The sequence below is a fragment of the Corvus brachyrhynchos genome, unplaced genomic scaffold (assembly GCF_000691975.1).
Source record: "Corvus brachyrhynchos isolate BGI_N302 unplaced genomic scaffold, ASM69197v1 scaffold279, whole genome shotgun sequence".
Classification (NCBI taxonomy): Eukaryota; Metazoa; Chordata; class Aves; order Passeriformes; family Corvidae; genus Corvus; species Corvus brachyrhynchos.
Window position 1 is genome coordinate 1762257 of NW_008246060.1, and position 16049 is coordinate 1778305.

General features: G+C 39.6%; 1 protein-coding gene across 5 annotated transcripts in view; it reads left to right on the plus strand.

Annotated features, from left to right (window-relative positions):
• The window catches only part of CTNNA3 (catenin alpha 3), a 431590-nt gene that overhangs the window by 331446 nt on the left and 84095 nt on the right, over positions 1-16049 (plus strand). For 4 of the 5 annotated variants that reach the window (XM_017746366.1, XM_008642756.2, XM_017746365.1 and 1 more), the window contains one exon: positions 8848-8999. In XM_017746366.1, the coding sequence (XP_017601855.1) occupies positions 8848-8999 (152 nt within the window). Of the gene's footprint in view, positions 1-5047; positions 5306-8847; positions 9000-16049 lie in introns of those variants that run through there. The other variant, XR_001865897.1, reaches the window with a different exon arrangement.

The window sequence follows — 16049 nt, forward strand, 5'->3', positions numbered from 1 at the left end:
TAGTCAGTCTTTGTAAACTATAAACCACAAGCAAAGAACAAAAACATCTTGTGGAACCTTTTCAGCCTTTCCATAGTCGCTCCACGGAATCGGATGTAGCAGGAAATGTAATTGGCAGTCCCTTTCTTGTCTGTCAGCAGTCCACTGCATTTGGAGTTCTCTCCCTGAGTGTCCATGCAGAACAGTCAGTACCTGTTACAACTGATACTCCAACTGTTCTTTATGTTCTTGTACAGAACTTTCTTTACCTGAAGAACTTTTCCCTGCTGATAAAAGTAGGATTTGCACTAATTATCTGTAAACGTTGCTAATTTATTTAGCCACTAGTTGATGAAGAGATTTCAGGTAGATGCTGAAGAAGGTTCTTTGTAGCCTTATTGGTAGGCAGCTGGGTAAGACAAGGTTTCTTTTGTAGGGCAGAACATGTAATGCAGGATGCAGTTATGGTCAGCATAGAGTGCCAACGGCCCCTTCTGGTTTGTGCTTTGAACCCTGAGAGAGAACCACTTGAGTTTGTCACCTTGGTCACAAACAAGCTGCCTTATTGGTATTTCACCTTCTGCAGCTAGCAGGTTTATTGCTCTCAAATGATGATATGCTACAATTGAACATTCTCATTAAATGTACCAGGATTGCTCTTCATTTTAATCCATTTCAGTAATACCGTATTCTAATAATGAAAGCTTACATGGTGGGCTTCAGCAATTAGAACCTATTTGCAAATCCACTGGAACTATTGCTACTGACTTCTCTGGTTGTGGTGCAAGTCCTGGATCCCTGTTCTTTCTGCCTGGTCCCAGTGTTTGTGATCCCACTGAACAGGGTCCCACTGCACTGAAGGGCTGCAGTAAAGGCAGGGAGCACACACAATGTTAGCCTGTCACAAATCACTGCTTTCTGAATCATTCTGAGGCTAGCTCTGAATGTTAAATTTAGAGACAGTATTCTTCTGGCACCATTTAGAAAAATATATTTTCTGCAGTTGACAGCATTTACTGGTATTTCACTGTAATTATGTATTTGAGGATTTTGGCTACCAAGCTGTATTTTTCTTGTGCTTGCTTTTTAAATGTCAGTAGTCTTCCATGAAAAATAATTCTTAATTAAATTATTTCAGTTATTCCAAGTTACTATTGTAGTAGACACAGAACTAAAATGTAGTGACCCTTTTCCCAAATACATTTTGCCCAAGGACATTTTGGCTTTTATGTTTTTGTTGTTTGCTAATATATGACAAAAACATGGTATCTGACTGTGCCTAAAAAGCTGCATTAATTTTCTGATGTTTCCATTGGGATAAGCAAATTTTTTTTTTTTTTTTTTGTCTTTGGGCCAAAAGAAGCTTGGAATCTTGTGCAGTTTTATTCTTTATGGCTAATTTAATTACTTTCAGATTTTCTAGGTTGATGCTACACCCACTAGGAACCAGATTTCTAAAAAGACAGTATTTCTAGTAATCTACCAAAATAACTGGCTGCATCTCAAAGTCAATGTTTAGATTGTTGTTTGCTGCTAATGTTTTGAAGACCAACTCATTGTCAGCATAGTTATATTTGGGAAAATACGTCTTAGTTACGTGTTCTGAGCTTCTGAAACTACACTGGTGTCTCCTGAAATAGTGTTACTGTAGTACATCGGAAGAAGCCTGTACCAAGCAGGTCATAACTTCAGCAGCACTCTCTGCTGTGCCACCTCACTGAAGCGCTTGTTGGGGATGATACACAAGTTTGTATGTTGGTAACTGCTGTTGTTTCTTCCCACTTTTCTCCCTTGTAGGGTGGCTGTAAGGTTTTTGTGAATGAACACCATTCTCTAGCTTTGGTGATTTATAGCAAAATGCTTCTACAATACAACCAAACAAGGTTCACAGAGAGGTGTTTGGGGAGGTTGTAATTTTATTTTTTTATTCAATTCTCAGGACTTCTCTTCCCTGCTTAAATTACTAAAAAGCTGCTCTCTGCTCATTATACATAAGAGACTACCTGAAGTCACTCCCCCCCACAAAGACCTCAATTTCTTCTTATATTCCTTTTTATGGCATTTTCTGTGTTCTGCTCAGTCCATTTGGGAAATCCCAATTTGGGAGTATTAGGTCACTGCCTGTAGACACTACCTGGTGTGTTAATTGTCTCCTTGCTCTTGCTGACTGAGCTCTGGCTGTGTTTTGGGGTTTTTTTAGGGTACAGACTTACGGTATTTACTGGTCTTAGCTTCTGTGTATCTATGTGCCATTCTATGTAGTGCAGATGCCTCTAAATGAAACCCAGGAACTTCAGTTAGAGTAAGGAAGGGCGTGTTCTGGGCTGTGATCTGAGTTGAGGAATAGCAGTTGTTTCCACAGCTCATGAATGCCCTGCTGTAGCAGGGGACTGATGAGATGAGACAGGCCCACATGGCCCACTCTGTCTGCTAAGGAATGAAAGATAAATTCTGAAATTTGTCTCATCTGTCCTAGGGGGAAGTGTCATTCTCATCTGGGATCTCATGGTCAGTCTGTCCTTGAGCATGGCAGCAAAATATATTAGGTAGAGGGCTTCAAAAAAAGGAGGATTATGTAAATGATTTAAATGATCTTTTTGCTCTTTTTAGTGCTGTGACCTGCCTCTAGTAAGTTCCTTCTACAGGGAAACTCATCTACTCCCTCAAAACCATTCCCTTGAAGATCCCTGTGAGGGATCCCACTGAAGCTTTGAACTGTGATGTTCAGATGCAAGGCACTGCTTTAATTCCCAAGTGCAGTGTTCCATGCGTTTGCTAGGCTGTGCAGGGGCTGTGGAGAGGGTGCTTGTGTAGGGGAAAGTCCAGGGATTCCAAAGTCACAAGCAATCCTCTGTACCCATACAGAGAACAGTCACTTGGTGTGTACATCTAAACTGTCCTGGTGCAAAGCAGAATAGCTGTGTGTTCCAGGTAGGAAGCTGAATCACTGTCATGGGTGTGTTTAGGGGAGGAATAAATTAGGGCTGTCTCAAAATTAAAAGCAGCAATTTACTGGATTGCCATTCATTAATAACACACACAGCCAATAATTAGGTCTCACTTGCTATCAATATTTTCTCATATTCAGGACAGTTAACTCCTAAAAATCTTACCCTTATTAGCTGTGAAGATCTAGTACCTCAAAACTGCTGTCGTGTTCAGCATAGTTTATGTATAAATCTGTCTGTAAATATATGCATATAAAAAAGATTTATGATGTCCATTTGTATATAGCTAGGTAATTCCGTAAATACTTCTATGTATGTGTATACATGCTCAGCTGTGGGCTTGTGGGTCTGCCAGCAGTCTGGCAGCCTTGCAAGCTGCAAAACGCCTCTGCGCAGCACAGTTGCAGCTTGCATAGGTCTGAGTTAACAAAGCAGATACTGATTACAGCTTGCTTTTATTAGGAAACTTTTTACATGCAACACACCTCTGCCTGGACTACTTCATGTTGTATTATGCTGTCATTATGCAGAAACTTTAGCTTGAAATACTAAATTCCATTAGGATAATTTATAGATCCTTATGCTCTAAATAGTCAAGGAGGGGAGTGGCCACAATGGAGGATTCTGAGTCTGTGCCTCTCATATATAATGGCCCAGGATTGAGACTGTCCGAGGAATATGAGCTGTTTCTGGTGTTGTAAGTTCCAAAAATAGTTAATCCCTTTTTCTGCATGTAACCTATAAACTTGTTACCAAATAAGGTGACTGAATGTGAATGCTGATACATGGGGTATATCAAATGCATATAGTCACAGAGCTCTTCTACTTCTCTCATACTCATGTACAGGTATATGTATATATATATGTAAATATCTCTTGGAAAGCCATTGGATACAGTGCTATAATAAAAAGCTACCAATTTAACATTGTGTCACAGAAATACAGGCTTGAATTAAAAGTCTGTACCATTGTGAAGTCAGCTTCAGAAGCAGCTTGATCTTCCTATTAGGAAGGATTGCATTATGTGGATTTGTAACAGTCACAAGGGATTGGAGTTTCCAAACCTGTTTGTGTTACTCAGCTCAACCCTTTGCAGTGAATGCACAATACTCTTCTTTGCAGTAATTCCATTATGAATTCAATGTGTTTTGGAACACCTGTAATGAAGCTGTCTCCATCAGTCACTGAAACAGTCTGTTCCGTTCTGAACTGCGTGTTGGGTGCTGTGACTCAGGCTGCTGCCAGCAAGATCCCTTGTATTTCACATGGTGTGCTTTAACCAGCACAGTTGCTTTAGCTTAGATGGGTTTTATTTATTTTTTAATTCTTTATATACCATTCTGGATTGAAGTGGCATTAAGAACAGACATAATACTTAGCAGTGCAATTGGCTTACTGGAATAGGCAATGTTCTTACAATGATCTGAAATTCTTAGATACCTTTCTAGAAGAAATTTACAAATGGTTAGCATTTAATCACGAGAAGTGCAAACCATTATTTGATCTCAGAGTGAGATTACATAAAGAAGTACTGAATGTAGGCCGTGTGGCTATTAACTAGATTTCTTATTTTCTCTAGTATTACCTTGCATTTAAGAGGTGGCTGTGTTTTTAATCTTTACAATTGTACTTTGCTTATGCTTCACTTCCACTGAATTCTTGCAACTGGAAAACTGCTTAAATTCTCTGGAAGCAACCTATATATACCCATCACACTGACTTTCATGCTAGGTGGTCAGGTTATTGGAGGAATAATAAAACACTTGAGGTATACACCTCCTGCCTCAAGTCTCTTCTTGTGCTGCCACCAGCTGTGCCTCGGCATAGGTCTAGGTTGCACACACCTCTTTTAACTTGCCTGCCTGCACACCTGCTTTATTTCAGTGCTCTGCTATCGTGCTAGTTTCATATGAAATTCATCCAGTAGCTTTTTAGGCCTTACTTGGCCATACTTCTGTCTTCAGGTGGGTTTTTAGAAGTTCTCATGGGGCTCTTTCCTCCTCTTAGAGTCCTAATTCGTGACTAGTAGTTTTTGCTGATTTTATTATCTTCAGAAGGAAAACTATTTTTTCACTCCAACTTGCCCAAATTTTTTTTTCTTAATGATATTTTTTTTTTAGTGACTTTTGTTTGGGCACAGAAGATGTCTGCAGGTGGCTGAATGCCCAAGAGAGTCCTCTCCTGTGTTGAAAGGCCTCTGGAATTGAGTTAACCCAAAGCTGTGGCAGTGTTGCAGCTGCTCTGAAGCTGTGCCACAGAGAGCTTCAGTCACTTGCTGTGCTCTCACTTCCATTTCAAAGCTGCCTTTGAAGGAGTACTTCTTCAGTCTGTTCTAGTGGGAGCTCTCCAGCCTTTTCCCAGTCTGCTGGCGCCATTGGGTAAGTTGTTCACAGTGTTTGTATCTGCAGATAAACACTGAAGGGAAACTTCGGTTATTTACCACAAGTTCTTTTTCTGGAGAAATTGTGGGTTTGCTAGTTTCTTCCCTTTTTCCTGTGAGTGAAAAACCATAAACATTTTGAATTTAAAAAAAAAAAAAAAGTCTTTTTTTTTCTGGTCAGTTCTCAGAGGTCATGACTTGTCATGTCTGTTCAGGTGTATTTGTTTTGTTAAGACATTCTTTAGGTGAGTGTTGGACATGTGGACAGTTTAGCTTTGGAGGCTGTTGCTTTTTCACTATCAAGCTGCTTTGATGGCTACTGACGGGGTGTTAATCACTTAACACCGCTTAATTAAAAGGTACAAGCACAGTGACTCCTGCTCTCACCTGTTGTTAGTGGCCTTCTGCAAAGCTGAGAATTTGTTTTCCTGATCATTTTATTTTTAAAAATAACAAGCACAGAGTTGCTAATTGTAATAAAGGGGTTAGTGAGGTTTAATTTTCTGTATGAAGAGCTCGGCCCTGACAGCTGTTAAACTCCAGACCAGGTTCATTAGTTGGTTTTGATTGAAGATGACAAAATCAAGCAAAAATATTAGAAGACTAAGAAAACATGACCTACAGGGAAAGATGAATAGTGTTATTTAAAAAACCAGAGGATTTAGGGAACACTTGATGAACTTTGAAATAAATAAGGTTAATTTCAAGAATGTATTTTTGGTAGTGTGAAATCTTTAATTCCTTTAGGGACTTTGGGCATTACGATTATGAATATATTGGTATTTTCCAAACGTCCTCCTTTCTGCACCTTCCCCATCAGGGAAAGCAGAATTACAGGTGCTCATATTGAAATTTGCTCTTAATATTTGTTGCAGGAGAAACAAAACAGTACAAAAATAAAATGTACAAATAAAACAAACAAAAAAAATCCCCACAAAGAAATCCCCACAAAAATTTAGTACTTCTCAGTTGTCTAACACTTGATGTTTTTAATTTTACTTGTTTAATTTTGCTTTTGAAAGACTGAAAAAATGAATCATTTCCTTCTGTTTTCAGTTGCATCTGCTTCTCCGCTATATTTAGGCTGCTTAGAAAAATAAAGCCAAGTACAGGAAATATGCATGTTATTGGTGTAATTCAAGTCTAAATTAATGCAGTATTTCAGAGGGTTTCCTGACTATTTGAGGTCTACGAAGTATTTTGGATGTCAGTTACCCATGGGAAGGAACTCATATGTGCACCGAAATGCTCTTTTATTAAGTCATTGGTTGGGAGCTCAAAACTAAAATAAATCCCAGAAGTCCTGGATTTGAGGGAGTTATCCTATGATTTAAAGGGGAAGTGACCAGGAAATAAGACCTGTTTGATAGCCCAAGTGTATTTTCTTGCTTCATTAGCAGATTGGTGTGTACATATTTTAGAATTACAGTTAGTCTTGTGTTTTAATTGCCTGTGTAAAAGTGCTGTTGCTGCAGAGCCCCCATCTGAAATGCTGCCAGAGGAAGGCCCTGGGGTGGTGTTTGTGTACCCAGTGCAGCTGTGGTTTGTCCCACTACAGAAGGGCACACGAGTGAGTTAGTTCTTCCCAGCAGTGACGGATTCATTCGGACACACAAACGCACCGTGGGCAGGAGCGTGGCCTCAGGAGGAGCTGGGCAAAGGCCGTTAATAAGCATATGGAACGTGGCTGGAGTGCAGGGGGCAGGGCAGTGGGAAATGGCCTGGCCTGGCCTGGGGAACAGGGGCTGCAGGACGGTGGCAGCCACGGAAGATGCTGTTGCTGAGCAGGGAGTGCTTCCCAATACTGCAGGTGACTGTGTCCCGTGTGCTGAGAAGGGAGGAGGGGCTGGGAGGTTTGGGAAGCATCCCATCGGTTTTGACTATACCACTGGAAATCCTGAACTCCTGGAAACTTTTTATGTTCTCCTTTGCAGCATTTTTGCGACAAGATACGAGGATACAAAGATTTGAGTGTTTAATTTTATTTAAACATATGAAATGGCTATTCAAAATTGCTCCACTTGGAATTATTTTGATAGTCTAGGGGCCAAAATCTTTAACAGGAAAAAAATTATGAAGTGGTGTATCCTAAAATGGTGAAAAGTTCTCACTCAGTGGTCATTTGATTTTTTTCTTTTCAAAAAGCACTAAATAAATAGGCACTTATTCTCCTTAATTATTTTATTTGGTTGCAAATGAAAAATGTACCATGTCTTTTTTCTGTACTGTGTGAGAAATCTTTCCACTGACCTTTTCAGAAGGTGAGACAATTCCAGTGATAATCTGAAGAGGGAAGCACTGATATTAAATACCCTGTTTTTCAAATTAAGTGGCTTGTTGGCTCAAAGACAGTGAAGTTACTGTAACTTGAGAATGAATTTTAAGTGTCTCCAAGGGTTATGTGTTTCCTTATTAAAGTTAGGGGATAAACCATTATTGTGGCACCTTTCCTACTACTTAAAGTATAAGTCACCAGGTTTTCTAATTCAGAAATCCAGTTCCCTTTAGCTGAAGCCTTGCCTACAAATTTATTAGATACTTCAAAATTTGCCTGAGATACTGCACACTTAAGGTATTAGTAGTCTTGTTTTCATGTGTTACGAATTTGTGAATTGCACAGTGTGGAATTTGGGATGAAGGGTGTAACGCATTGCCTGAGAAAGAGCTTTATTACCAAAGACTTGTTATTCGTATTGAATATTACACAAGTTGAGTTTTATCCTTTTGCTTTTCTGTTTCTTCTGTGTGCTCAGACTCCACGTGACAGGAAGTAAGTTGTTGCAAATGAGTTTGGTCTGGGCTTGTTTGAGGTCCTTCTGTGTGTGGTGGATTTTCCATCTGCGTTCCCTCCCTATTCTGTGCTGGGTTTCCTTTGCTTCAAATTGATGTGAAGGGTCAGGGGAGAGCAGTGTGACCAGGTCACTCTGCAGAATAAGGCCCTGGAGCATCAGAAGAATATGCCCTGGCCGTTCTGGGTAAAGCACAGGTCAATATCAAACTGACTCAAAATGGACAGTTTGATTCAATCAAACAAGGTAAACTGCCCTGGTAAGTTCAGGTTACAATTGTGGGACTTCTTCAGTTGAAGAATAAGCATTGATCTTCTGGTAGTTACATCTCCATTCAGACTGAAAGCAGATTTTGAAATAGTGGAAGTCTGTTCAGCAGTAGTTCCAACTTTGGGCCAGGTTATTCATCCTGATTCTTTGCATAAAATTGCTATTGAAATTGCCAACAAATTTTGACAACTGCTTCCCCAGCTCCCCTTTTAAAACTCCCTTCTTCTTTGTAGTACTGTATAACCCCCCACAGCTTATGTGCTCACCATGGAAATTTTTATAACTGTGATAAAAATTACAAATGTATTCTCACTTAAAAGTAATTGCACTATTACTGTAGTGCTTTCTATAAAATAAAGTTTTTAGCAATATGAGGTGTTTTGCCAAAAAGAAAAAATGCTACCTGTTCTATCCTTTTTATGCTCACTGAATTTTGTTTCTGTTTGGTGTTTTTTTTTTTTTTTTTTTTTTTTTATAATAGTGATTCCAGAGTTTATTAGTCAAGTAAATATTGCATTGGAGAGCTTAAGCAAGAACACAGTGCATCTGTTTGATGACAACCAGTTTGTGGACATTTCCAAGAAGGTGTACGATACGATTCACAACATCAGGTGCTCCGTCATGATGATTCGAGTAAGTTTGTAATTTGTTCTTTTCATACTCATTTCTGGGATGGGTCAGGGCATCAGGCTATTTTCAGGAGCATTCAGAACTCTGTGTGTGATAAATGTCCTTAAGCTCATATCCAGGTTGAACTAACCTGGGAAATTTGGATTACAGTGAAACATGTGTGATTGTAACTCCATAAGTGTAGCATTGCACTGAGTACCACATCAGAGTATTGCGTAAAAATGTCTTTACTTCTAACGTAGTTATGTTTGGTTGGTAAAGATGTTAATTCACTTTAATTATTATTAACTTGCAGCTACAAACACAAATCTTCTTGTAGTTCTTCAACTTTAACCTGTGGAATGTAGGAATTGAGAGTATTTCCAGGTGATTCTGATAATCCCATATCAAATTCTTTCAGCCTCACACATATAAGATTTAGCAACCTGATTTCATTTAGTCTTACACAATTACCATCACTGCACTTACCCTCATGTTTTTCTTGAAGTTCAGGAAACTGAATCAAACAGCTTATTTTTGAAATTCAAACCAGAATTTTCAGATGCAGACTTTTCCCCAGATATCTTCATAAATCCCACTTCAAGGGGTAAACAACTGAGCTCATTATCTGTATGTTCAGCAGTTTTGTTTTAAAGTGATATTAAACATTGATAACAATATAGATTTTTCAGACGGCGTTTGTCTTCTGCATTGACTTTCCAGCTGAGAATGATAAGAAACAGATTCCTTCTCTTGTAAATACAAACCCATTACAGCCCAGCCTGACCAACAGGTCATGGGAGGTGGGTCTGCCCCTTTACTCTGCTTTGGTGAGACCCCACCTGCAGAGCTGCCTCCAGCTCTAGGGTCCTAGCACAGGAAGGACAGGGAGCTGTTGGAGTGGGTCCAGAGGAGGCACAGAAATGATCAGAGGGGGTGGAGCACCTCTCCCATGAGGAAAGGCTGAGAGAGCTGGGGCTGTTCAGGCTGGAGAAGTCTCTGTGGGGGCCTTACTGCAGCCCTTGGGTACTTACAGGGGGCTTATAAATGAGAACAGACTTTTCAGTAGGGCCTGTTGTGATAGGACAAGGGGTGATGGTTTTAAACTGAAAGAGGAGAGATTTAGCTAGATAAAAGGAAGAAATATATTACAATGTGAGTGGGGAAAGACTGGCATAGGTTGCCCAGAGAGGTGGTAGAGGCCCCATCCCTGGAAGCATTCAAGGCCAGGCTGCAGGGGGCTCTGAGCGACCTGATCTCATTGCAGAGGGGTTGGACTAGGTGGCCTTTAAAGGTCCCTTCCAACCAAAACCATTCGAATGTGAAAAATATTAGTCCTAACATATTGTAGTATGTAAGTTAAAGTAGGAATTAAAATGTGGAAAATGATTTAAATGTCTCATCCTCATTGCAGTTGTCAATTAGGAAATTGTTTGTGTACTGAAGAGAGACCCTGAAACATCCAACATGTTGCCCATAGCAGTAGGAGTTTGTGAGCTTGGACGTAGGTCCAAACCAAACAAACCAGATTGAGGGTGATCCTCTGTTAGGTCTTCTGATCAGTTCCTGTGTCAGTGAACGCAGGCTAAGAGTTTTCATTAGGACATCTCTTTTTTTTTTCTAGATAAGCTTCATTTAATGTGCCTCTGTTGCCCTTAGTGACTATGGGGCTCTTGGGTTTTTAAGATTACAAAGTTGCTTCTGTTTCTCAGTGAGATCTGAGTCTTCTGTATGTCCAGTCCTCATAGGCTTGAATTCCATGATTGTGACTGAGCATTTCTCTTTGGAGTTTTTCATTTTTGGGAATGGGGAAATGCACTGAGGAGTGTAACAAAGCTTCAGTCAGTTTCTATGAAGAGCCAGACACAGCTCTGCAGGAAGCTGTATTTACTTAGAGTTGTCTGTGGTGGGTGTATGTATGTGGACAGTCACTCAGAGAAGGGTGTTATGATCCCCTCTACTTCCTTCTGAAGCATGACAGGAAAATCCTCAGATGTGAAGAGACTGTGATAGCCCAAGGCCCAGGAAGTGGCCAGTGTGCAGTACATGTACTGTGCACCCATAAAACCGTGGGTCACTGCACAACACCTAAGTGGACAGTAGGAATAGAATGGTTTCTTCCACTGCTGCTTTGCAAGTTCTGATGAAAGCTCAGGAGATTTCAAAAAAATTGTTAGAAAGGACATATGAGCTTTCTACTTAAGGAATACCATAACTGAGCCACAGCCATGGGAGGGTTTTTTTGAGGTTTGGTGAAAAGTTAGCTACTCCAGCAAGCCTTAGAGATACTGACTGCCAGCATAGAAATTCATTTTCTGAGTCAGGATGTATTTGCAATCCTAGTTAAATACATTCCAGACAGTGCCAGTTTCCTGGAAGAAGCTTTAGTAAATCTGATTGTTACTCAGATGTACACTGTTAGCACAGCAGCCAAGGTGAGGAAATGAAATGTTCTGTGGCCAACGTGCTGATAGTGCCAGAGAGCAGCACCTCACTGATTACAGGGGATTGATTGCAAGGCTGAATCAGGAATTGTTGGTCAAAAAATAATTGAGAAATGTAAATGAACAAGGCCAGTCATTCACAGGGAGCAAGTTTTCAACATGGCAACAAAAGCAGAAATTCTCCAGATCAATTTCTCAGGAAGCATTTCAAACATGTAATTACACAGAGAGAATGGTTTTAAAAATAGAGTTCCTAACTATAAAATGCTGCCCAATACTATTGTTAATGCAAATTATCAGCTATGCTTTTCCATGTCCAGGCTTAACCAAAGATACATTAACCATTCATTGCAGTCCTGCAGGTATAATGTAACACTTGAGAGCAGCTACTTAGTGGCAGGTGTGTTATACTGCTGAGCTGTAATAGAAATCCCTCTGGAGCATCAGATGCACCTCACCTTAAGATGCTTTTCATTGTTCACTTGCAAGGACTGCTTAATCCAGTGGTAGCTGTCAATTTGAAATAACCAGGTAGTTGATCCAGGGCGTATCCACATTTCTCAGTCATTTTTTGACTCTAAGCATCTAATTTTTTAATATTTTAGAGATTTTATGAGCTTGATCTTGCACAGGAACATTTGTACATTCTTTGGATAACATTTTAATTAGGATATTGATGTTACAGAAATAGATTAGATTCGGTAATACAATTAAAGACAATTCTGCCATGAGAAATATGTAGAAAAGTCAAAGGAAACAGGTTGACAGTTTTTGAGACAATACGTATTATATGCTGCAGAATGTTAAGATTAATGGTAGAGCTTTTTTTAATAAAAGCTCCTGAATGAAGGTGTTTTTAGTTGAAGAATATGAGACAGCTGGATTGAAGTCACAGCTAGCAATATCCCATTAGGGTATAAACAGTGGAAAGGAACAACTTTAAATGATAATAAGTACCGGTAGCTGAAGCACTAATAGTCATCCTAACAGTCATAGCAAGAGCAGTGGAAACAAAGTCACCAAGTCAGAGTTTCACAGAATTCTTTGTTCTTTTTGGAGGGTAAAAATGTGAGCAGCTGTTCAGGTTTTTCAGAGACAAAGAAGAGGGCAAAAGGTTCAGATACTCGATGCAAAGTGTTTTTACTATTCTTATATTCATGGAAGCAGTGAGTGAGGGCCCACTCACTTTTTTTTTTTTCAATTTTGTGAGAAATGGAGAATGTGTATTGAAATTGCTGTTCTTAACACTTTAAAACATCTCTTAAGAATCCTTTCTACTGAATGTGTATTCTGTGTGCTGTTTCTTTCAGGATTCTGGCATGGAGACCATAGGTTCCCTCAAGAGTTTATGCTGTTAAGCTTTTTGAGTTTGTTTTGCATGTTGTTCCTTGATTTTCCTGCACCATGATGTACAGGATATCCATCTCCCAACACCCCTAAAAACTGAAGTAAAGCATTTGGGGTTTTTTTCTGTCTTGCCTAGATACCTTTATTTCAATTAGATCCTCACTGCATCTCCAATCAATTCCTAATATTCCTGTTTCTTTAGTTACTAGTTTTTTACTGCATGTCTTAATTTCCTTTGGAAAGTCAAACTCAGTTTAGCTACACGTTTAGGTGTCTATAGCATAAATGCTTTTTCATATGTTTTGGCTTTCTCAGAATACCCTTGGGATGGGTTCCCTTTTTCACTTCTTTTCTTGGTTGCAAATTTGGCACGGTTTTTTGTTCTGTTTTAAAGAAATGTGAAGAATTCATCCTTAACAGATCTTGTGAGTTCTTCAGTACACTTGATTTCTCTCAGTAAGAGACATCGCAGCAGAATTCATTATCTTGCACCCAGCAGAGTTACAGGAATTTTTAGAACATGGACCTCTAGGACAGGAAGGTAGCAAGTGGTAAAAACCTTTCAGCCAGTTAATGACTGTCTAGTTTAAATTCTACCTTGGCTTTTACTAAAAGCAGAATTATTCTCCACATTCAGGATACATGTGTTTTTACTTCTGTAGTCCAAGTGAGTTAGTAGCAGATGCAGGCAATAACAGGCATGAATTGAACCTCTGTTTAAAAGCTAGAGAAAACAAAGCAAAGCAGGGGAATGTGGGGCAGACATTTACTCAAAGTCTTGTTTCTCCAAGAGGGCCCTGAGACCTCATGGAACAGACAGGCAAGGAACAGTTCATACCGCCTTGTTAAACTTCATTGTTGTTGGTCTGAAATTTAGGAGTGATGCTAATCCATTGCAAATACATATTGAGAAGTCTGATAAAAACCTTTTTCTTCATCTTTTTCTATCCTACACCAACTACACAAGAGGCAGAACCTTTGCAGCAGTAGTTAGCCACTTGGTCCTACACCCCTCAGCACTTTCTGGTTGTTTCTGACCTAAGTAGGTCAGGACCTTTCCTTTCTCTGCTCCTTGTCAGCTTCAGTCCTGTCATGCAGAGATTGATACGTCTGGATGCAGTGTGATTGCAAAAGAATGTATTCATTTGATGCCTTTAAAAAGGAGTGCAGAAGAAATACCTGTTGTCTGTTAAGGATAGTGGGACACCTGTTCCTTTTTCAGGTTTTTATCCTGAGTCACATAAAGGTGTTAGTGGGGAAAGTTTGTTTGTGCTGTAGAACCCAAGTAAGAGGTGAGTTAGAACTGTTTAAGTGCCACAATCAACTGTGCATACCTGCAAGTAAAAGCTTCTGACAGCTGCTTGTCCCTGCCATATTACTTGGCTTTTAACATCTTAAGTCAGGATCACCAACCTTGAAGTACCATTATGGGAAAACGTAAAGCACTATCCCACATAGGTTACATTTCATATCTTAATTCACCTACATACGTATTTTCTAAATATGTGTATGTACTTTACAGTATAGCTGGGAAGCCTTGTCATAATATACAAATACTTGTTATAATTTACATCAGTATTAGCATCATGGAGTCAGTCATGATTATTATGACTCTACCTTGCAGACATCTTATCAAAATGGTCTGTACTGAACGGTTTTTGGACACAGTCCACATACATTTCAATTTAACATGCTGACATTTTAAAAAATGTTAATCTCCATTTAGTACCAGGGGAGTTTGTCTTCCTGAATAAAGAAATCCAATCCCTCTTTTCTGGCAAACAGCTATACATATCAGTTTGCTTCTATTTCATGTTTATGTACCATGTAATGAACTCTCAAAGGTCTCAGTTTCATTATTTTAGTGCCTTTAATATCTTCAACAAATCAGGTGACTGTTTTGGTTCTCTGTGTGGTAGTGTTGCTGACTTTGTTGCTTTACAGAGCAAAAAGCTATTCAGCAATGTATCTGTAAAGAAAACCCACCTCTTGTTTTCTTTGAGAGTTGCATCCCGTTGTCTTAACACATGGGCAGGGTGTTACTCTAAGAAACAGAGTTTGGAGTTGCCATAATTGCCATAACAAGCACCTGTTTTTAAGAGCTGAGATGCTTCCACAAGGGGGGAAAAAAAATTGTTAGTAGAAATGCAGATAATTTATTCATTTTAAAAACAGATGGTGTATTCACATCTCAGGTAGAGGAGAGGGCAACAGAAGAGGGAAAAAGCACATTCTTACCCTTCCCATCTCAGACACAGGAGTGGAAGTCAGAGGACAGAGAAAATATTATTTCACTCAAGGACAGGTGGCCCCCTTCTTCCTCCTTCTTCAGATCCCCTTTGCTTAAACACTGGATTAGAGTCCATCCACAGGGTAGTTGGGAAATGGTGGATTTTTTTTTTTTTTTTGTTAACAAAAGACAAGACAAATTACCTGCTTTTATGCTTCTACATTTCTGCACTTTGAGATTAACAGGTTTTAACTTCTTGGTTCCTTGTACATCCTTCTGACTGCTGCCCCTGTTCCCATGCTCCAGGCATTTGCTCAGGCTTTACAGGTAGATTTGTGACTTCCGATTCTGTGTTCTTTTTCACATACAAAATGAACAGTGACTAGAAAAGTAAGTGCCCCCTTTATCCTCCTGTGTGCAATTCCAAAATGGTCCTTTCATGTCCATGTGCTCCATTATTTCTGTACAGAAATCATCTGGTAGTAGAGGAATGTCAAAAGCAGTTGCCCCCCTTCTGAGGAACAATGTGTAGAACTCCTGTGTTGTTTACGTATCTGCTGGAGGAGCAGGCTCTCTCTTATTGCAGCTCTAATAAGCTTGTGAGAAAGCATTTTATGTTAGGCCAGTCTTGTGTACAGGTCTGGTGGGGAAGATTTTTTCTTCTCCAAAGCAGCAGCTCACGTTCACCACCCTGGTGACTCTACAGACAAGTAAATGGGTCTTTAGAATAGTACCATAAACTCAGCACTTGGGTGTTCAAACCTATACTTTCTGTATGTTAACATGTATTATTTCCCTCCCCCCCTCCCCATTGGTTTAAATTCTATTAATACTATTCAGTTGTTTTTCATTTTTATCAAAATGCTATGGTTAATGGAGACTTCTTTTTAAGGCAGAAATACTGCAATATCTCTTGAATCCCATCTTTTCACTATCACATATGTCACTTGTCTCACACTCTGGTCAGTGAGGGGAAGGAGGAGAGAAGTGTGCACAGAGGCTCACAGAAGGAAAGGACCTCAGGAGATCAGCTGGTCCAACCTGCTGTTGAAA